Genomic DNA, 22,482 nt, shown 5'->3' with positions numbered 1-22,482 from the left:
TTGTGGACTACATCTCCCATACTGCTCTTACAGCTGTAATGCTGGCGAAGCATCAGGAGAGATGTAGTCCACAATATCTGGAGTGCTGAAGGTTGCTACCTTTGCTTATAGATGAAGCATTAGGTGTATTTCCTTCACTAAATTCCTCATCTAGTCAGCACTCCAGCAGTGTTAACTGGGATGAGGGAATGACCGTCACTTTTTCTATTTAATCTGTAAGGTTTGTTGTATTTCAGAACTTGTTTTTGAATTTGCCATGATTTATTCCCACCACCAGGAGGAGTTTGTAAAGTGGAAGGGTTCCCTTTTCTTCAGATTTGTTAGTGTCCTCGTGGATTCTGACCCAGATATTGCCAAGTAAGTTTTTCTTCTCTTATCTTGAGCGATTCTCTCCCTCTCAATGGGGACATTACACATTTATTCCCCTTTTTTGCTTCACAGATTTGGGGAGTTCTGTCTGGTTCACCTGCTGCTGAAAAGGAACCCGGTCATGTTCTCACAGCATTTCATTGAGTGCGTCATCCACTTCAACTCTTATCAGAAGCACGAGAAGTACAATACGTTTTCACAGACAGAGAGGTGAGGGCTGCAGTCCGGTCTATCCAACAATAGTATTTCTGTGCTTCTCCCATCCTAATGTATGTTTGGTTTGTCAGGGAGAAGGCTCTTTTTTCTCTCAAGGGAGCAGAGAACAAAGATAAACGCATGAAGATCTACAAGTTCTTGTTGGAACATTTCACAGATGAGCAAAGATACACCCTTACAATGAAGCTCAGTCAAAATGTTCTAGGTAGGTAATGGGGCTGCTACATGTTCCACAACTGGTTCTTATTTGGGCTCTGCAGTGTGTTCCTTCCAATATAGAGTCAAAGGAAAGCTGCTAGTTTCTCCTGAACTAAACACTAGCTTCTTCTCAACTCTCTGCCAAAGTCAATAAGGACTGCATAGCAAGTGATTACATGTTGAGATAAAGCTCTGTATGTGATACAAGTATCAGAAATCGCCATAACATATCGTAGGGGATAACAAAAATCTTTCCCCACTGTTATCGATTGTTGTCACGGAGGCACTATTATTGGTGATCATCAGAGCAGTCACAAGTGTAGATTTGTGGTATTTGTAAGTCATCACAGACTGCTTTTGGTAGAATACGGATACCCTTTTAGCCCTGGATTACGGCGGAGGGGGGGGGAGTATCTAAGCTTTTTTTTGCTTTTTTTTTTTTTTAAATGTCACATTGACTGCACCTTCATGACCCACTAAAATGAATGGTGTGTAAAATCACTTACTGTGCACTCCGTTATATTCTCATGGCTTCTTCCTCTCGCAGCCTGCTTTGTAGATGGCGTTTTACCTATTGACATGGAAGCAAATGAATTACTGTCTGACATATTTGAGATAATGAGCTGTAAAGAGATTAAACTGTTGGCCATGAGATCCAAGCCTGGGGAAGACATTGGTCCTGACGATGATGAGATGGCAATGGCGAACGCAGTGATGCAAGTGGCGCAGAAGAAAATCATATCTCAGGTGAGTTTTTGTTATAGAGAAATGGACAAATTCTTTGTGTACAGTGCGTTTTCACTGTTTGTGGGAGCCCTTTCACTGCGTTTTGGTAGGTGAAGGTATGATTAAAGTTATGGTATTAATGTTTACCGTATTTTAAAATGTATAGAATTAAGGAAATTGATCGTGGTGTTGGGAAAATCTGGTCTCTTAGGGTACAAGGTATGAGTACAAATTTACACACAGTATGGAATTATTAAAAGTCTACAGTCCCTAAAATTGGCTTCCAATTTACCCTGCATAGGTACAAAAGAAGAATTTTATAGAGAACACTATCCCTATTATCACGTCCCTGAAAGGCTTCTTGGAGCAGCATCGCATCCCTGCCGTGAGAGACTTAATGAACTACTTGCGGGTAAGTAGCACGGGTAGCTTGGGACAACTTATGTAGACCGGAAAGACCCACTCTGTAAATCAATGCCCAATTATTCCACCTGCAGGAGATGATGCAGGATTACCGCAATGAGATAAAAGACGTCTTTGCAGCAGACAAGCAGCTTGCGGCTGAGCTGGAGTACGACATGAAGAAATACGAGGAACAGTTAGAACGGGAGAGACATCAGAGTCCAGAAGTAGAATCAGGTGCAGCTCCTGTGGCCGAACCTCCCCAAACACCACAGGTCAGTGGCAGTGAAGAGGCTCAACTTACTTCTGGTCATTGGATCACTTACTGGGGTGGAGATGAAACTTTGGGTTCATTGGCTGGGATTGTTTTGTTTAGGAGATTGTTTCCCAGAATGAAGCTTTAGAGACAGACCTGGGATTTTTGGACATACACAGAACAAATTGAGAAGGGCATAGATGAGCACAACACGAGGCACTATGATGCAGCTATAGAGTTAAGGCAAACAATGGATATTATGAGAGTAACCGTGTGTCCTGGGGGGTTTAGAGAACTGAGCTTACTTACTAAATTAGGAATTGGAAAGAATATACTAGAATTTAAGGCCAAAATTAAAAACATGCAAACTCTATCATTTACTTCAGTTCTGCTATTTTGGCCTAACATTAGAAATTCCCTTATCGATTCTCCCCAGTACAAATATCATTGTATTCAGAAGGAGGATACATTGTAATCGTGCTCAGTTAACTGTGGTGCAATATTAGTCTGATACAATCCAGATGTAAAAGTATGGTTAGAAATTGAAAGATATTTATGAACTGCAAAATTATTATTATTATTCAGACCGGCTGTAGATAAACACAGGTATTGACCTACAGTAGCTTACATGATGTAGTGGGTGTTTAAATGTATGTTGTACACACACGCTACTATATGTATATGAACCAAGAGGGGGGGTTGGCTGCACTCACCTGATTTGATTTGTGCTAAAAGGAAACTGGTCTTAGAATTACTGTACCAATTCTTTCAGGGGTCTTCACGTGGTGTAAACGGTGCGACACCCCCCAGAACGCCTGTACCATGCAGTGTGCAAGCCAGACCAGGCACCCCACTGAGTACACCAGTTACTACACCTCGTGTTGGCATTCTGCAAGCTCAGAGACCCAGGTAAGGAAGAGCGATAGGAGGGGTGATTTCTAGCTTTGGTCATAAGGGAGTTAGTCTTTAACCCTTCACATTTTCTATAAGGATTTGTAAATGGCCTCTGTTTGTGGCCAATAACAACCCGTTCACAGATACAAGAAAATACATTCTACTAGGGTTATTTGCCACACCCCAAATTTACCAGGGAAATACAATTCTAGAGTTAAAGCGGCACCTTTCCCCAACCGATTCCTCTTCTCTCCCTCTGTCAGGATCTGTTCTTCATTTCTTCCTGTCTGCTCTAGTTTTCTTTAAAATTATAAAACAAAGTAGAGACTATTTGTCTTATGGAGGTTTCCTACGCCTGACCAGCTATGACCAGTGGAGGAGCAAAGTGTGCTTCATTTCCGGTGGTCAGAGCAAGTTGCACACAATTCTCACTTTTCCTCCGTGTTCCTGCAAAGCCTCCTTTCACATTTCCCGAACATCCTGTCACTTAGACAGAATGCCGGCGAAACTACCGAATTTTGTCCTAACAAAATGAGAAGAGTTTCTCCATACATGTTGGGACGCAATTCGGGACTTTGTCGAATGAGTGAAATTCCGATCCGATTGTGGCTGCATCTTGCAGCCGCTTAGTAGATAACGAATTCCCATGGTATCAGTGAGATATCTGCCAAAAGACTGAAATACCTAAATTGGTCTTTCAGCCAAATTTACGAATACTAAGTAAAGATTACTTGGTATTAGTAAATTCTGACCCTACTCGCTATACCGTGAGTAGAGGCATGTCTATTAAACAGTGAGCAGCCTGTGGCTTCTCACTGTTAAACCCCCCTCCCCCCCCCAAAAAAACCCTAGTATCCCCCCCTCTTGTGCCGCGCAGGTGAAGGCTATTAAACTAAACGGGGGACCTCTTTCCCTCCCCCCATTTAGTGCCCCCAGTCGCCTACCTACCCCCCTCACCCTAAAAATAGTGAGGGGGGAGCAATAACTAAGTACATTTAAAAAAAATTAAATACAACTTACCATTTGATGTTGTCTTTTTTTTTCTAAAATCTTCATTTTTCAGCCCACAAAAAAATCCATAATACCCGTCGCACTTCGAAAATAAAATAAAATAAATTTAATCTTTACTTAGTATTAGTAAATATGACTGAAAGACCAATTTAGGTCTTTCAGCCTTTTGGTAGATAGCTCCCTAATTCCCACGGTATCAGGGAGCTATCTACTAAGCGGCTGCAAGATGCAGCCGCAGCACGAATAGGATTAGAGTTTCATTCATTAGAATGAAATTCTGATACGAACAAAGTGACGAATTGCGTCCTAACACGAATGGAGAAACTGTTCTCATTCTGTTAGGACGAAATTCTGTAGTTTTGCCGGCGTTCTGTCTAAGTGAAAGGATGTTCGGGAAATGTGAAAGGAGGCATCGCGGGAACACGGAGGAAAGGTGAGAATTGTGCGAAAATTTCTCTGACCATCAGAAATGAAGCAAACTTTGCTCCTCTGCTGGTCAGAGATGGTCAGGCATAGGAAACATCCATAAGACAAATAGTCCCTACTCTGTCTTATGATTTTAAAGAAAACTAGAGCAGACAGGAAGAAATGAAGAACAGATCCTGACAGAGGAAGAGATTGGGGAAAGGTAGTTTGGCATGACAGTGCCGCTTTAAGAAAAACCTCCATCTAAACTTGCATCTAGTTTGACCTAAAATGTAAAATTTCATGGACAATTCCTGGTTTAAGGACTAACCTCCTGGCATAACCTACATGAAATGTATACACTCTTTGTTATGGATTCTTTAACTGACCGGTGTATCTTCTACGGCTGGCCAACCTTCTCTGTAGGAATCAAACCATTTATGGACAAACTTTTGTTGCTCCAACTGGTTGGGAGGAATTCGACAGAGACAGAGTTTATGGTACAATCTGACAATTCAGCAATTTATTGATAAACCACAGGGTTTATTAAGAGTTCAGTTTCAATAGATCTTTAGGAGTGGCACAGAATCAACATAATGCTAACGATTCATTAGTTAGTACATTATCGCTCAACATCCAGGCTTCTGACGTATACCAAATGTTGTTTTGTTTAACCCCCTAAATGCTGATTACCAAATAAACTCTTAATACTTTAAAGGTTTATAATTTTATCGCTGCAAACTTATCACACTGCACTATAAACGTACTGCTGTATCATTAGATATATCTGTAATGGTATCTGATAAATATCACTTAAAGTACAGTTCATTCTTATAGTACGATTACTACTCAAACTTAAATCTGGAGATAATGTGGCACTGTAGTTGAATGGAATGACAGATGGATACAAGAAAAAAAGAACAACAAGTTTATCAGATGTTCTGAGAGTGTTCCTTGGCTAGTTGTGACTAAGCATATTCAATTTTTTAACTTGAGAACATATTGTTTGTTTATATATTTAAAGTGGCACAATTTTAAATATGATTTTCTAGCATACAAAATGGCTATACTATGTTTGTAAATTGATTAACACTAATTTTGTTGTTACTCGTTATTGCCATCTGCGTTGACGAGGTGGGCTGTGTAAGTAAGCTTTCCTCGTGCTTGGCTCAGTCGGAGACTACAAGGTGTATTTCACTGGTAAACCGAATACAGGAACAGCACGCACAAAAAATATTACAGGACTGCTTAAAATTACCTATCTTGGCAAACAAATATGGGGTTTTAGTTCCACGATATGGCCATATTGTGTTAAGCCCACCACTATGTCACAGTACCCCAATATCGGTGAGTCCTACACTAACTTTAACATGGGAGATAAACATGCTATTTCTGCTTAATCTGCTTCCTGAGACTCTCCGCAATTTATGCTCTCCTACAAAGGGTTCCTATATTGGATGGATGGGGGATACCATTGCTTAAAATAACACGTTTAGTATATCTCTATTCGTTCTCAAGCTATTTGGCCGTCAAAATGATAACGTGTCACTCTGTAGTGTATCCATGTCATTCAGGAGCAATGCAGATACAGCCATAACTCGCTGTTTACTCCATGTTTGGAGAAGCTGTCGCCAATGTCACTAGCTCGTTTTCATGATCATGTGCACATGTCTTTGTCTATAAAAATATTTACGTGACAAAGCAACAATTTTTTAAAAACTATCTTGTTTTTACCACAGGCAGATGTCACTGAGCACCTTCGCCATCTTAAACTCCGCAAAAAAAGTGGTTGAAAGTAACAGAAAGCAGCGCAGCAAGAGCATCGGAGCGCGCCCATCAACGCACTCTCAGTTTAGTGCGGGCAGCAGTAAACAAGGTGATCATTACACTGGGAGCCAGTTTGGCCAGACGTCACTAGAGTTTCACTGCAATATTAATTAGACTGTATAATCTGATTGGGGATTTAAATGTTGGGGAAATGGGGACAACTGAATAGTTTAATACCAAGTGTTGTAGACTGAAACAGCCAACTTGCAAAAATTCTCCGATTGAGCTACAACTAATGTTACCATTGTCAGTTCTATACAATTCCCAACTTTGTGAATACTTTTTCCCTTTGGATAAGGAATTAACCCCTAAAGGACAGAGCCAAATGTACACGTTGTGAACAGAACAAAATGTAAACAAAACCTGGCATTTGCACTATATGTCTGTCCAACCGTAATTCACCTCTTTCATATTAAATGCACCCCCCTTATTATATATCATTTTATTCAGGGGAAACAGGGCTTTCATTTAATGTCAAATATTTAGCTATGAAACATAATTTAATATGAAAAAAATGGGAGAAAATAAATGTTATTTTTTTGGTTGTACGTGACATTTTAACTGTCAATGTCATAATACTGTTTGCTTTTACTGCAATAAAATACACATATTTGTATTCAGCAAAGTCTCAAGTGTAAAACAGTACCCCCTATGTACAGGTTTTATGGTGTTTTGGGAAGTTACAGGGTCAAATATAGCGTGTTACATTTGAAATTGAAATTCGCCAGATTGGTTAAGTTGCCTTTGAGACTGTATAGTAGCCCAGGAAATAAATTTACACCCATAATGGCATACCATTTGCAATAGTAGACAACCCAAGGTATTGCAAATGGGGTATGTCTAGTCTTTTTTAGTAGCCATTTGGTCACAAACACTGGCCAAAGTTAGCGTTGGTATTTGTTTGTGTGTGAAAAATGCAAAAAACGCCAATTTTGGCCAGTGTTTGTGACTAAGTGGCTACTAAAAAAGACTGGACATACCCCATTTGCAATACCTTGGGTTGTCTACTATTGCAAATGGTATGCCATCATAGGGGTAATTTTCATTCTTAGGCTACCATAGGGTCACAAAGGCAACATAAGCAATCTGACGAATTGTAACCCCTTAAGACCGCAGGACGTTCTATGCCGTCCTTATTTTGGTGGCTCTAAACGCCCCAGGACGGCATAGAACGTCCTGCGATCTTATGTACTTACCCGGTCGCCGGCGATCGCGGTATGGGGGACTTACCTGGAAGCCCAGGGAGTCCCCCTCTGTCCTCTTCGGCCCCCCAGGGCCATGTGATCGCGAGGTCCTTGCGAGGACCTCGCGATCACATGGACGGCATAGCCATCCATGTCAATGCCAGCAGGGGGAGTGCCTGTAATGACAGGTACTCCCCCTGCTGCCTGAAAATAAAATTAAACATGTTAAATAAGTGTAAAATCAAATAATATATACTTATATCACATATATGATCTAAGTATACATATACACATAAATATACATACACTGTCTACGTGTATTTTAATATTAATATATACATAATTATATATATATATATTAATATCAAAATATACGTACAATATTGATTAAATATATATATAATTTCCATTATATATATATATATATTTATATATAATAAAATAAATAAATATGTTAAAAAAAAAAAAATAATAATAAAAAATATATAAACATGCGTCATTTCGTTCTAACTGTATTTTAAAATGAATATATATATATATATATATATTGATATCAAAATACATGTAGAACGAAATAATATATATATATATATATATATCTATATACATAAGTATATACGTATATATCACTATATATATATATATATATATATATATATATATATATATATATATATATATATATATATATAATAATTCTACGTATATATGTATGTAATAATTTTACATAATTAGGTTATTTTATTAATTACAATTTGCAGGACCTGCCTGACAACCCAGGCGGAAAGTTCAGGGAATTAAATTTTCTAGCACTATATTTAACCCTGTAACTTTCCAAGACACCATAAAACCTGTACAGGGGGGGTACTGTTTTACTCAGAAGACTTTTGCTGAACACAAATAGTGTTTCAAAACAGTAAAATATATTACAACGACGATATCGTCAGTGACCGTGACATTATTTTGCATTTTTCACACACAAATGGCACTTACACTGACGATATAATTGTTGTGATACGTTTTACTGTTTTGAAACACTAATATTTGTGTTCAGCGAAGTCTCCTGACTATAACAGTACCCCTCATTCACAGGTTTTATGGTGTTTTCAAAAGTTACAGAGTCAAATATAAGGTTTGCGTTTCAGTTTTTTCACATTAAAATTCGCCAGGTTGCCTTTGAGACCGTATGGTAGCCCAGGAATGAAAATGATCCCCATGATGGCATACCATTTGCAATAGTAGACAGCCCAGGGTATTGCAAATAGGGTATGTTCAGTTTTTTTTAGTAGCCACTTAGTCACAAACACTGGCCAAAATTTGCGTTCAAATTATTTTTTTGCATTTTCAAATATTAACACTAACTTTGGCCAGTGTTTGTGACCAAGTGGCTCTTAAAAAAGACTGGACATACTCCATTTGCAATACCTTGGGTTGTCTACTTTTGCAAATGGTATGCCATCATGGGGGTAATTCTTATTCCTGGGCTACCATATGGTCTCAAAGGCAACATAACCAATCTGGCGAATTTCAATGTAAAAAAACTGAAATATGTAACACGCTATATTTGACCCTGTAACTTTCCAAAACACCATAAAACCTGTACATAGGGGGTACTGTTTTACACGTGAGCCATCGCTGAATACAAATATGTGTATTGTATTGCAGTAAAAGCAAACAGTATTTTGACATTCACAGTTAAAATGTCACGTAGAACTAAAACAATTAAAAAAATTCTTATTTTCTCCCATTTTTTTAAATATTTTTTTCATATTAAATTATGTTTCATGCCTAAATATTTGATGTTAAACGAAAGCCCTGTTTCCCCTGAACAAAATGATATATAATAAGTGTGGGTGCATTTAATATGAAAGAGGTGAATTACGGTTGGACAGACATATAGCGCAAATGCCAGGTTTTGTTCAAGTTTTTTTTGGATCACAACTTGTACATTTGGCTGCGGTCTTAAGGGGTTAATGTGAAAAAAATTAAACACAAGCCTTATATTTGACGCTGTAACTTTTGAAAACACCATAAAACCTGTACATGAGGGGTACTGTTGTATTCAGGAGACTTTGCTGAACACAAATATTTGTGTTTCAAAACAGTAAAAAGTATCACAGCAATATCGTCCGTGTAAGTGCTGTTTGTGCGTGAAAAATTCAAAAAACTTCACTTTTACTGGCGATATCATGGTTGTAATATATTTTACTGTTTTGAAACACTAATATTTGTGTTCAGCGAAGTCTCCCGAGTAAAACAGTACCCCCCATGTACAGGTTTGATGGTGTCTTGGAAAGTTATAGGACTAAATATAGTGCTAGGAAATTAAATTTCATATACTTTCGGCATGGGTTGTCAGGCAGGTCCCGCTAATTGTAATTAATTAGGACACCTAATTATGTAAAAATATTACATAAATGTGTGTGTGTGTGTGTGTGTGTGTGTGTGTATATATATATGTATATGTGTATGTAAATCTTCAAAAAGAGGTTGCTCTCCGGATTTAAAACACACTTTTATTTGTATAATTTAAAAAGGACCATAACAACCAACGTTTCGGTCCTTGCTCGGGACCTTCTTCAGGGTCCCTGAAGAAGGTCCCGAGCGGGGACCGAAACGTTGGTTGTTATGGTCCTTTTTAAATTATACAAATAAAAGTTTGTTTTAAATCCGGAGAGCAACCTCTTTTTGAAGATTTGTATGCCTTGGAGCCTTGGTGATGCGCCCGGTGTCTTCTCTTTGAGCGTGAGTGCAGGGGAATATTGCTTTTTTTATATACATGTGTGTGTGTGTGTGTGTGTGTGTGTGTGTGTGTGTGTGTGTGTGTGTGTGTGTGTGTGTGTGTATATATAATTTTTTTTTTAATATTTTTATTTATATATAGTGATATATACGTATATATTTCGTTCTGTGTATTTTGATATAAATATATATTATCACAATACAGCTAGAACGAAATAAAACACTTCTATATTTTTTTTATTATTTTTTTATTTTATTTTTTTACGTATTTACATATTTTTTTATTATATATAAATGTATATATAACAATAATTATATGTATATATTTAATCAGTATCAGTCTGTGTAATTTGATATATATAAATATATATTTTTTTTATTAAATACACCTAGACAGTGTGTGTGTATGTGCGTACGTACATACGTACATACATACATACATACATACATACATACACTCACTGTCTAGGTGTATGTATGTATTTTTAATAAAAAAAAAAATATATATATATATATCAAATTACACATAGACTGATACTGATTAAATATATAAATATAATTATTGTTATATATACATTTATATATAATAAAAAATATGTAAATACGTAAAAAAATAAAATTAAAAATAATTAAAAAAAATATATAGATGTGTTTTAACTAAGTATATTATTTATTTATTTTTACACTAATTTAATTAATTTTATTTCATTTCCAGACAGCAGGGGGACTACCTGTCATTACAGTTAGTCCCCCTGCTGGCAATGCCTGAGCCAGCTAACCCGGCCATGTGATTGTGAGGTCCTCGCAAGGACCTCACTCTCACATGGCGGGGGGGGGGGGGCTGCTGGGAGGGCAGACGTGCCGCAGGGGGCTCCCTGGGAGTTCCCCCAACCGCGATCGCCGGCGTGGGATCTCCGGCGACCGGGTAAGTAACAAAAAAACGAAGGGTGTACAATTACGCCCGGCGGCATTTAAGGCCGCTTAAAATAGGGCATAATTGTACACCTTCCGGTCTTAAGGGGTTAAAGGAGCACTATAGGGTCAGGAACACAAACCTATATTTCTGACCCTATAGTGTTAAAACCACCATCCCCCCTGAGCCCCTCATGCCTCCATAAATATATCTTACTTTTATTCAAGCCTGTAGCTGCTGGCTCTGCCCCGATCTGGCTCAGACCTGCCTGATGTCTGCTGACATCATCAGAAGTGGTGACCTGATCCAATCACAGTGCTTCCCCATAGGATTGGCTGAGACTGACAAGGAGGCAGATCAGGGTCAGAGCCAGCATGATTCAAACACAGCTCTGGCCAATCAGCATCTCCTCATAGAGATGAATTGAATCAATTAATCTCTATGAGAAAAGTTCAGTGTCTGCATGCAGAGGGAGGAGACACTGAATGTTTGGATGCATTTTAGGCAGCCATGACCCAGGAAGGATCTCTAACAGCCATCTAAGGAGTGGCCAGTGAAGTTATCATTAGGCTGTAATGTAAACACTGCATTTTCTCTGAAAAGACAGTGTTTACAGCAAAAAGCCTGAAGGTAATGATTCTACTCACCATAACAAATTCAATAAGCTGTAGTTGTTCTGGTGACTATAGTGTCCCTTTAAGTAATTGCAGACTTTTTTTTTTCTCTAGCCTTCTTTCCATTGTTGCTGATTTTACATGGAATTAGTTTCCCTATACTTATGGTGAATAACTTGCAATAGGAAGAATTCCAACTCTCAAGTCCTCAGCCAAAGACCTATGGCTGTGGACAAAGCTTATCCTAGTGATGAGATTTCACCCGGTGACTTAAATAATCGATTCTTCTTTCTGCAGTGTCTCTACGCACGCCAAGCCAAGAGAGCTGCTCAATGGAAGGAAGAGCAATCAGCACTCCTGACGGTAAGGAAGACGCCTATTGTATTGTATTGTGATGATCACCAACTCCCAGCAGCCGATGTACTAAGAGAGGATGAGCACAGTCTGTTTCGTTAAATAAGAAACTAATTATCATAAATACAGTGGAACAGGATAGTTTGTGGGAATGTACCTGCATATTCAGTGCAAAAACACAATGATCTATAAACAGCAATTCTAGGGCAGAGTTTTAATAGTAAAGACATGAACATTTCTTTGGTTTCCATGGTGATTGCTTTACTTGCAACACTTTGTTCCAGTATTGCTGTTCACTATGTAAGGACAGTACATCAATAAAAGCACATTGTCATGAGGGGGATTCTCTATGAATTTTATAATGTAACTGAAAACCTTTATTCAATCTGTTTATTTCTTGATCTGTGATTGAGGTCATGACTGTGAGAATCAGTGTAGAGAATCTTAAAACCCTGCTTTGTCCTTTATAGAAACCATTAATAATGTGACATTTGGCGCGGGGGTCAGCCACATTAGCGCCAACCACACATTTTCCTCTGGGAGGGGAAGTGATGCCGCCCAAGAGCCAGACCAAGATGTTCTCTACATCATGTCTCCAGACCGACCGTAAGTCATAAGAAGTTCCTTTCAGGAACCTTTCTAATATATTTATTTCTATATTGGTTCAGAATTGTTAGTCCAGCACAAAGGGTTAAAGGAACACTATAGGTAAAAAAAAATTGCATATCCTCCCCCAACAGTAAACCTAGTGTCCCTAACTGCTTTTTACCCCTAAAGAGTGTAAAAATGAGCTTTAGAAGTAACTGTTTTTTTTAAAGTTTTGTGAGACTCTGCAATGACACGCCCACAATGTCTGTCTCCCAATGGCCATGCTCCTGTGAGAATCAGTAATGATACGCCCACAATGTCTGTCTCCCAATGGCCATGCTCCTGTGAGTCTCTGTGAGAATCTGTAATGATACGCCCACAATGTCTGTCTCTCAATGGCCATGCTCCAGTGATTCTCTGAGAATCCGTAATGACACGCCCACAATGACTGTCCACCAATGGCCATGCTCCAGTGATTCTCTGTGAGAATCTGTAATGATACGCCCACAATGTATGTTCATAAATGGCCATGCTCAGTGATTCTGAGAATCAGTAATGACACGCCCACAATGTCTGTCCACCAATTCTCTATGAGACACCCACACTGATTCTTTGTCTACTTTGTCTCTCCTTTCCCTAGTTTTATTGTTTTTGCACATAGTCCCCCAGGTAACATCCAGGCTCCGGTGTACCTTTCACAGAGCAGTCAGATCATTGGTTTGTTGACAGTAATAATTAACATTCTTGCGGTGTTCGTTTTTCACAGCGCTCCTCAGCCACGCCAATGGAAAGTGGAGTCTCCGGCACACAGGAGAAGCAGCCGGCGCAGACCATCTTCCAGAACACCACTGAAACCTGCAAACTAGATTGTTCCTGTGGGTGTAGTCTTGATCTCTGCTTTTAAACACCATGCTGTGCCATCAAGTCAGTGTAGCAGAAAGGCTGGTTGGTTTTGGACTTGTTTTTATAGATGCCTGTATATATCTGTATTATACTGCTTGACATGTACCCATGTGTGATTTTTTTTATTTTTTTATTTTACATAGTTCAAATTGTGGGTCACTATTTGCTTCAGATTCATATAATCATCTCATTGCTTTTGGCATATTAAAAGGTCTTTATTTTAAATATGCCATAACTCGTGGCAGGAGGCGAGAAGGGCACAGTATTGATTTGCAGGGTCAGGTTCAGAGTGATCTTTATAAATCAACAGTTTTCTAGCAGAGCAAGAGAACCACATCGCTCATACGCTGCACCCTGTGATAATTTAAAATATTAACTCCTTGCATTGTGTAGCGTGAAAACAGATTACTGAACCCTTTCTATTGCTGTCTTTGCACCTCAGTTTTTTCAGAACTCCCCTCCCATGATGCTTGTTAGCGGTTATGGCTTTAAATGGATTATACTCCCCAATCAAACACTTACTTTATGAGTCTTCGGGGTTTGATCTGCCTCTACCGAATATTATTATGGGTGCGAAACCTTATGCAAAAGCAGTAGCTAAATTTTTAAGCAATTGTATCTCATGTACTGCATGGCCGTGGCCAATGGCCATGAACAGACCCTGACTGGATCTCTAAGTACTTGCCGCAAGAGGCAACGTATCAAGTGCCAGGGATGCACTTCTTAATCATTATGCTTGTTCATGTTTGTAAAATATTTTGTAAAATAAATCATTGACAAACTTTACTTGGTATCGGTCTTGTTAATTCTCTCTAAAAAGTTTCCTACTCTTTAGTCACAGCCTGGCCTTTTCAAACAAACCGTGCAATTTAATAATCAGTTTGATATGTTTTGAATAAACCCTTGGTGTTAAAGGACCACTATAGGCACCAAGACCACTTCAGCTTAATGAAGTGGTCTGGGTGCCAGGTCCATCTAGGGTTAACCCTTTTTTCTATAAACCTAGTTTCAGAGAAACTGCTATGTTTATATTAGGGAAAATCAGTGAGAAGACGCCAGCGTCCATAGGAAAGCATTGTAAATGCTTTCCTATGAGACTGGCTGAATGCGCGCACAGCTCGTGCTGCACATTCAGCCGAGGAGGAGGAGAGTTCCCTGCCTGACGCTGGAGAAGGAGGTAAGTTTAACCCCTTCATCACCCTAGAGCCCGGCAGGAGGGGGCACCCTCAGGGCACTATAGAGGTCCTTTAAGTAGAATAAATGACACGTTAAGCAATAATTATCATGTATGATGTCTCCACTTGGTCAGGGTGGTGCAGCGATTTAGATATTGAAAGCTAAGGAGGGGGGAAAAAAAAGCCATAGACTGAAGAAAATCAAACATTTTTAATATCAAATTGTACAGCATTTAACAAAAATAAACATAATGCATTCTGTGTTTCAGTGTTGAGTTTGGCTGTGTCTTCTGTCCTTCACATTCAATCACTGCCTTTAGCATATTCCTGGATTTTACAGGAAGCTTAGGTGTTATAGCAATGTTAAAAATGATGCAATTTCTGATTTAGTGTCTAAGTGAAAGCATGCTCCTAGCACCTTTTTAAAGAACTGGGTCAGCTCTTCTGTTGGGTCGTGGTATAGCAAGGCCAAATCAGTTGGGGGTTCTATTCACTAAACTGTGAAATAATTCAGTTGAGACAGACAAAAATTGCTTTATGAACTAATTTACATTTCTAACTGCTGTTAAATCAAACTATTGACCAAATACCGACCAGGGGAACTGCACGCACAACTTCCCTACTCTTTCATTATTGGCATCTTTTCTCAATTATGACATCTGAGCTATTACCACTCACATTTTAGTGCAATGAGACCTACTCTGAGAAATGTGGCTTCACTTTATCAGCCCAAGGACAGTCAACCTTGGCCTCTGTCGAGTGTAGAGGATACCCAAACTACTACTGTACAACTTTAAGGTAGATCTGACATTTTAATAATGAATGTGTTTAATAAGGTATTACATGTGTTTCTTTGGTTATGTTGCATTTAAAAGTTATAATTAAGTCAATGTAGGGAATATAACAATAGCTTTATCAAAAGACCTGGAAACCAACTTGTGCCATCTGCCAACATTACCGGCTTCTTTATGTTGAATTCATATCGCAGGTAGTGATACGTATCGTTTGTATTAGGAGAACGGCCGTTATCTCTTGTAACAGAATAAAGACAAAAGGGAACCATACGACCACTTTAGTGAAACAGGAACACTTGCATTTTGGAATTTTTTTTATTTTTTTTCTCGGTTTTGTCATCTTGCTCTAAAACTTTTACATTTTATTTGATAATCAAGTGTGAGGGTGAGATTGCAATAGGATTTCTTGTATCCTTCTGCCATGGACGCACGTTGTGCTAATCGAACACAAGAATAAAAATGATACATATCCTCATATTACCGTGAGAATATATCAGCCACCATCAGGACCTGTTCGTTTTAAAAGGACAACTGTCCTAAAATTCACTTTTTTTAAAGTGTTTTACATTTTAAGGGTTATTTCAATCCTTTGTAAATGTATTTCTGTTTAAGTCTAGAATGTCATGTTAGGCATAATTATTACATTACACCATTTAAATCTGCAAAACAAGTCAATAACTTGCCAGGAATCTGCTATATACATCCCACATTGCAAGCAGCAGCTCTGCACATACAGATTCCTTCCATCATAACCACTTCTAAAAGCAGGAGGGATACTTAGTTTTTATTTTTGACATATGCTTTTTGAATAAAGTTCACTTTTTACCCAACTAAGCGGCCATGTTTGGTCAGACGCGATCACATGATCTGCTCATCAACCCAACTTCCTCCCAGTTTGACAAAGTGCCATCAGATTACAGGTCTCACTCTCTCTCCCCTCCCCCAATTTTTTTTTTTTTTTTTTTAAAGCTTGTTATATTTAAAGTGAATATTTGACTCGTCTTTTAAACCAATAGTTACCAAGTTATTTTCTCAAATGTATGAAAGTTAGCTAGTACAACTCTAGGATAAAGACCAGAATTTAGCATTTCTGTACAAGTTAAAGAAATTCAGAAAAACATGGTAGGACAAGGATCCTAGTTTAAAGGGACACTGTAGACACTCAGCCTACTGAAATAGCCTGCGTGCAAACTCCCGTCACCCTTAACATGTAATTATTGCTAGTTACTTGCTAGGGTTAACTCCTCTAGTGGCTAGATTAGTATGAGAGCCCTAGGATTTGCTGGGGAGAATATATATAGATTATGCAAGAAAAGGTTATATGGCGCTACACATGCTTCCCGTTAATCACAGCTTTAGCTCTGTCACAAACACAGATTAGTTATTCTGATCTCTTCCTGTCATTCCTATTACAAGCAACCATATAGAACACTGACAAATTAAATACTGAAAATGAACAAAAAAAAAATTATTTCCTCATCCAATTTTACTGGACACTGATGTTCTGTATGTTTTCAATCAATCATACTGCTGGGAATCATTAATAAAATGCTTGGCTCCCCTGCAGGGAGGGACACACAGCCCATACAATATTTATACATTTCATGGAATCAGCAAATAGCCTTATTCATGTCAGAAGCAACAGTGTTTTGCTGGCTCAGTTGTCAAACAGTGAAATAACTACTTACACTATCATCCTGGTATTTGTATAAAATGAAAAAAAATTTAAAACAATATTTACATTTAAATAGAAATGTCTTTCCTACATATTCAAAATAGACCTTTGCAGCAAATCATTTGTCAAACTCCTTCAGTATCAGCACATTGCGAGCTATCTCCTGCCTAAAAGGAGACTTGACTTAAAAGGAAAACAAACTTTAGTGGCAGAGTAAGTTCAGTTATGTGTGCTTTGGCGTTTCGATTAAGGAATGAATGCTCGAAGTCATACAAGAAACTATTTAACCACAGAAGAAAGATTTGCAGTGAAGTTCTAACAAATCGCAGTCTGAATTTTCCCCGATGCTGCTCGGCCTTGTTGGGAGCAACGTTTTCTGAAGGCCTAGTATGTCCATTTTGGCAGTGACATTGTTAATACTGTAAAGGGAACTTCAAAACAGTCTGTGCTTGTTTAGGGGAGACTTCAGTCTCCTGGATACGTAATGTTCTAGAAATCACGCTTATTATACACAGGCCTGTATCACCAAGGATGTTTATATTCCACAAGGTGTCAGGCTCGTTTCCAACGGAGGATGGTCTGGTTATAGACTTTGGCAAATCTCAAGAGTTCATTGATGGGATTTCTTCACCCTTCGGAGTGCAATATTCTAGCAGGGAGTTAATGTGCCTCGCACAGCTGGACAGCTCAGATGACGAATGAAGATTTGTGTCGGAAGTCGCCCTGCAAGTATTCATGCATGTCAGAGCAAAATCAAATCTCTAGCCCTCACTTTGGTTCTCTGTTTACTGATTGATTTCCCTTCACTTTTAAAAGGATACTATTAAACGTACAAAAATGTATTCAGGTGTCAGTTAAACATGATATTTCTGCCTTTTAAAATTAAGCTATATCCAACCAAATTTACAATTTGGATTTTTTTTTTTTTATTTGGTATCCTGTGAAATATCAGGGAATAGCCTACAGACCCCACCAGGTCCTGTGACTGATCAACGGATGCACCTAGGGCACATTGCTTCAAAAGTTTCCTTCAAGGATTTTACGGATACTAGATGTCTAGCATCATTTATGTGACCAATAGCATATTAGCCACCAGGAAGTGCCACTAGAGGCAGTCTTAGTCCTGCAATGTAACTTGAAGTTTCTCAAAATCTGTAATGATTTACATTGCAGGACTAAGTGGGACTGGGACACTGCACCCACACCACTTCAATGAGACAGTGTCCCTTTAAGAATAGCTGACGAGCTAGAGCATTTTATAACTCACCTCATCGTTTGTCCGTAAGTAATTAACCCCTTCTGGTTTTCCAGGATTCTTGAAGCTGTTTAGAAAAGAAAACACATTAGATTAACTGGTTTTATTCTTGGGTTACTGACTGCACAGCAACCACTTTAACTTATGACAGCAATTTCATGAATACACTGTTCGGTGATCTCTATAGCAATATGTACACATGTATTTATATTCATTTAGAATATTGATCGGGAAGGCTGAGATATTAGAATGTGTATGCTACGCTGTCTTACAAACCTCCCAACAGAATAGGTTCAGTTAATACAGAGACAAATATCAATTTTAGAACACCGAATACATGACACGAGAACTAGCAAAACTGCTTAATTCTCTGCACAGGTATTTCTAAGGATTCTACTGGTACGTCTGAAAAATGTAGATTCCCTAGATGACAGAGTATACCCTTGATATGCAGCTTTAAATGACCACTCTAGGCACCCAGACCACTTCAGCTTAATGAAGTGGTCTGGGTGCCTGGTCCAGCTAGGTTTAACCCTTTTTTATATAAGCATAGCAGATTCAGAGATACTGCTATGTTTATATAAGGGTTAAGCCAGCCTCTAAATCCTCTAGTGGCTGTCTCATTGAAAATCACAGTGAGAGCACGCAAGCGTCCATAGGAAAGCATTGTACATGCTTTCCTATGCGACCGGCTGAATGCGCGCGCAGCTCTTGCCGCACATGCGCATTCAGCCGAAAGGGAGGAGAGCTCCCTGCCCAGCGCTGGAATAAAGGTACGTTTTAACCCTTTCCTCTCCCCAGAGCCGGGCGGGAGCACCCTCAGGGCACTATAGTGGTCATTTAAAGGGAATCTCCAGTGCCAGGAAAACAATTAGTTTTCCTGGCACTGCAGGTTCCCACTCCCCAGTTACTGAAGGGGTGAAAACCCCTTCAGTCACTTACCTGAGGCAGCAACGATGTCCCTCGTGGCTGTCTCCTCCTCCGCGCCGCACCTCCTTCTTACTCCGTCGGGCGGTTGGCGAGACTGATCCCGCCCACCGGCCAAGGAGCCCTAATGCGCATGCGCGGCAATGCCGCGCATGCGCATTAGGTCTCCCCATAGGAAAGCATTGAAAACGAATTTCAATGCTTTCCTATGGGGATTTGAGCGACGCTGGAGGTCCTCACACAGCGTGAGGATGTCCAGCGACGCTCTAGCACAGATAATCTGTGCTATAGAGCAGGAAGTGCCCTCTAGTGGCTGTCTAGTAGACAGCCACTAGAGGTGGAGTTAACCCTGCAATGTAATTATTGCAGTTTATAAAAAAAACTGCAATAATTACACTTGCAGAGTTAAGAGTAGTGGGAGTTGGCACCCAGACCACTCCAATGGGCAGAAGCGGTCTAGGTGCCTGGAGTGTCCCTTTAATGCCACAAAGTAAATATAACTGGCTAAAAACCAGATCTCCATATTTTCAATACTTTGCCAGCTAATGTATTCTGATATGCAACAAGAACCTGACAGACAAGACAATCACATTTCTAGATTGTTTGTGCTCATTGACGAAGGTGTTCCCTATTGGGCTGATATACATCTTCAACTCTTTCAATTAGGACATTTTCAATCTAAAATATTTCAACATAAGGACTGTAGTAATTGCTGTATTTCAAATGTGTGTATGAAAAGTAAAGTCCTGACAGTATTTCACTTTGGACACCTCTTGAATAGCATGAGTTCACATAGCATATTGACCGCACTTTGCGCAGAAAGTCAATAATTGTCGTTACAGGACAGCATGTAGTAAGGATATATAATGGAGGTATGGTTACATGTTACTATGTGCACCTGGACACATTAACCCCTTAAGGACCAAACTTCTGGAATAAAAGGGAATCATGACATGTCAGACATGTCATGTGTCCTTAAGGGATGTGTGATTCATTCCTTCCATATAAAAGTGATGAACACACCACTACACTCATTTGTGAACTGCATTTCCTGTTGTTCTCAGAGAGCCAAAAGGGATTTAGATACGTGCGGTGGCAAGGCTATATCCGTCCCTGCCATGGATTAGACAAGATAACTGCGCACCTCTGTCCAGTGGAACGGCTGTTGCTTGCAAAGTAACCCTTCCGATAGGCACAGCAAATGCCAGCGGTGATTAAGGACAGGACCAACACGACAACCAATATTCCTCCTACAATGCCTCCAATGTTGAGATCATCTGCAAAGAGAGTGTCAATATATCTAAATGAGAAGAAGATTAATGCAAAGTACAAAGCATGAAAAAGGAAGGGCCGGATTGTTACGCCCATTAATGCTTGGATGGAAGCAGTTTGCTCTTTTTAAGCCCTCAATAGATTAGCTAGATGATGGCTAGAGCAGGGATTCCCAACAGTTCTCAAGGTACATTAGGTGTCCTGGATGTGTCAGTATTCTCACTGGAGCAGAACGATGAAATGCCAAAATCTTGGGCTGTTGGTGGACTGAGCTGAGAGTCACCTAGATCGTAGACTCCCATGTCACTCCCCCCTCCTCCCCACGCAGAAGTATAATTGCAAAAATAAATAGAAAGTATTGCAGGTTTATTGTTGGCCTGTTGTATTAGTAGCAGAAATAGTTTCATGCATTAGCTCATATATAAACTGTATTGCAATTGCTCAACTCTCATACAAAACTCTGTACGGGTTGGTGTTTAATTCTGCCCATCAAGAGACCAGCAATGGTGAGTACATTGACTACTTACACACTTCCAGAACTTGTTCATCACATTTCGCTGAACCGGCGTCATTGCTGGCAATGCAGTAATACCGTCCCATGTCCCCTTTACTTACTGCAGAAAATGTCTAGAACAAGGGAAATGAGAGAGATTATGGGTCGACACCCTAGTGGCTAGGTCTGTTATCAAAATAAGGTACATCAAACGGACAGCCAAATCCTACTTTAAGGTAAGGTTCAGGTAATTGACTGAAAGGGTTTTAACTCCTTCAGCTGCAAGGGAGGGGGGCACTATAGAATCCCCTTAAACCTCTAGTTTATATAACAATATACGTCAGGAGATTGAGTCCTCAGTTGGGTGCTCACGGAACGCTTCAATATGTGGGTCAGAAAATGAAATGAGATATAAAAATAATTGACCAACTTACTAGGGTACCGGTCTTCGGGTCAAGTGTGAATGAAGAATTTACGAATTTCGTGTTGGTCTTTGAGTCATTGGGCAGAGGGTCACTATTGCGATACCAACTGTAGACAGAACTGGGGTACCCCTCATTCTCCTGGCAGTGAAGGGCAGCCGATTTACCCACGGGGACAGATTTGGGTACAGTACACTTGGGAGCAACAGGTTTTACTGGGTGAAGAAAAACAAAACACGGAGACATAATGTTATCTATTAGACAATGAGAGATACTGGATCAAGTTGTCAAAACACGCTCACACACGGCACATGTATCAATACACAGACACACGACATAGGTATGCTGTGCCTCACCTCTCACAGTCAGGAAGATATTAATCTCATCAATCTTCTTACTGTCATCGACGGCAGCCACTTCGCAGCGGTACTTGCCATTGTCTGATCTGCTGGTATTTAGAATTACTAGAGAACTCTTTGATTGGATTTTGGCTCTCCCTTTAAGATCCCCTGGTAAAAGATTTACACTGTATGAGCAATCACAGTTCAAGGCAGTGAACGACAGAGCAATAGATAATCCAATACACAGAAACACCGGGATGGACTATCAAAGCAGCAGTTTGGGCACCATTTACATAGAATGTCGGCTTACATGCTGGTGCAATACACACTTTTGATTAGATTCCTATTCTCGCTGATCTATTTGAAATGCAAAAACCTTTCATGTATCCGATCTCCAAACAGAAACTGGTTCTTGCCAAAATCAAGAGGACGTAACGTCACCGGAGTCGTCACGATCCTGAAAGGCCTAATGCATTCCAGGGTGCAACGCGTGCAAGATCAGATGCTGAAAATCTGCACTTGGAGC

General features: G+C 39.5%; 2 protein-coding genes across 2 annotated transcripts in view; one reads left to right on the top strand and one right to left on the bottom strand.

The window, feature by feature from the left end:
- The window catches only part of NCAPD3 (non-SMC condensin II complex subunit D3), a 40,384-nt gene extending 25,875 nt beyond the window's left edge, over positions 1 to 14,509 (top strand). Inside the window, exons 24-34 of the mRNA XM_063435680.1 lie at positions 278 to 357; positions 442 to 579; positions 657 to 790; positions 1,331 to 1,530; positions 1,811 to 1,921; positions 2,007 to 2,186; positions 2,940 to 3,076; positions 6,217 to 6,353; positions 12,055 to 12,120; positions 12,582 to 12,717; positions 13,466 to 14,509. Coding sequence (XP_063291750.1) covers positions 278 to 357; positions 442 to 579; positions 657 to 790; positions 1,331 to 1,530; positions 1,811 to 1,921; positions 2,007 to 2,186; positions 2,940 to 3,076; positions 6,217 to 6,353; positions 12,055 to 12,120; positions 12,582 to 12,717; positions 13,466 to 13,565 — 1,419 coding nt within the window. The 3' untranslated portion in view covers positions 13,566 to 14,509. The remainder of the gene's footprint in view (positions 1 to 277; positions 358 to 441; positions 580 to 656; positions 791 to 1,330; positions 1,531 to 1,810; positions 1,922 to 2,006; positions 2,187 to 2,939; positions 3,077 to 6,216; positions 6,354 to 12,054; positions 12,121 to 12,581; positions 12,718 to 13,465) is intronic.
- A 2,532-nt stretch (positions 14,510 to 17,041) lies between these two features.
- The window catches only part of JAM3 (junctional adhesion molecule 3), a 46,492-nt gene continuing 41,051 nt past the window's right edge, over positions 17,042 to 22,482 (bottom strand). The window contains exons 4-9 of the mRNA XM_063436039.1: positions 21,972 to 22,124; positions 21,628 to 21,830; positions 21,228 to 21,327; positions 20,573 to 20,705; positions 18,514 to 18,568; positions 17,042 to 17,969 (exon numbers count right to left, since the gene is read on the bottom strand). Coding sequence (XP_063292109.1) covers positions 17,934 to 17,969; positions 18,514 to 18,568; positions 20,573 to 20,705; positions 21,228 to 21,327; positions 21,628 to 21,830; positions 21,972 to 22,124 — 680 coding nt within the window. The 3' untranslated portion in view covers positions 17,042 to 17,933. The remainder of the gene's footprint in view (positions 17,970 to 18,513; positions 18,569 to 20,572; positions 20,706 to 21,227; positions 21,328 to 21,627; positions 21,831 to 21,971; positions 22,125 to 22,482) is intronic.

Source organism: Pelobates fuscus, chromosome 11 (assembly GCF_036172605.1).
Source record: "Pelobates fuscus isolate aPelFus1 chromosome 11, aPelFus1.pri, whole genome shotgun sequence".
NCBI classification, from domain to species: domain Eukaryota; kingdom Metazoa; phylum Chordata; class Amphibia; order Anura; family Pelobatidae; genus Pelobates; species Pelobates fuscus.
Note: the sequence above shows the minus strand (reverse complement) of the source record. Positions and strands in the feature narration are given on the sequence as shown.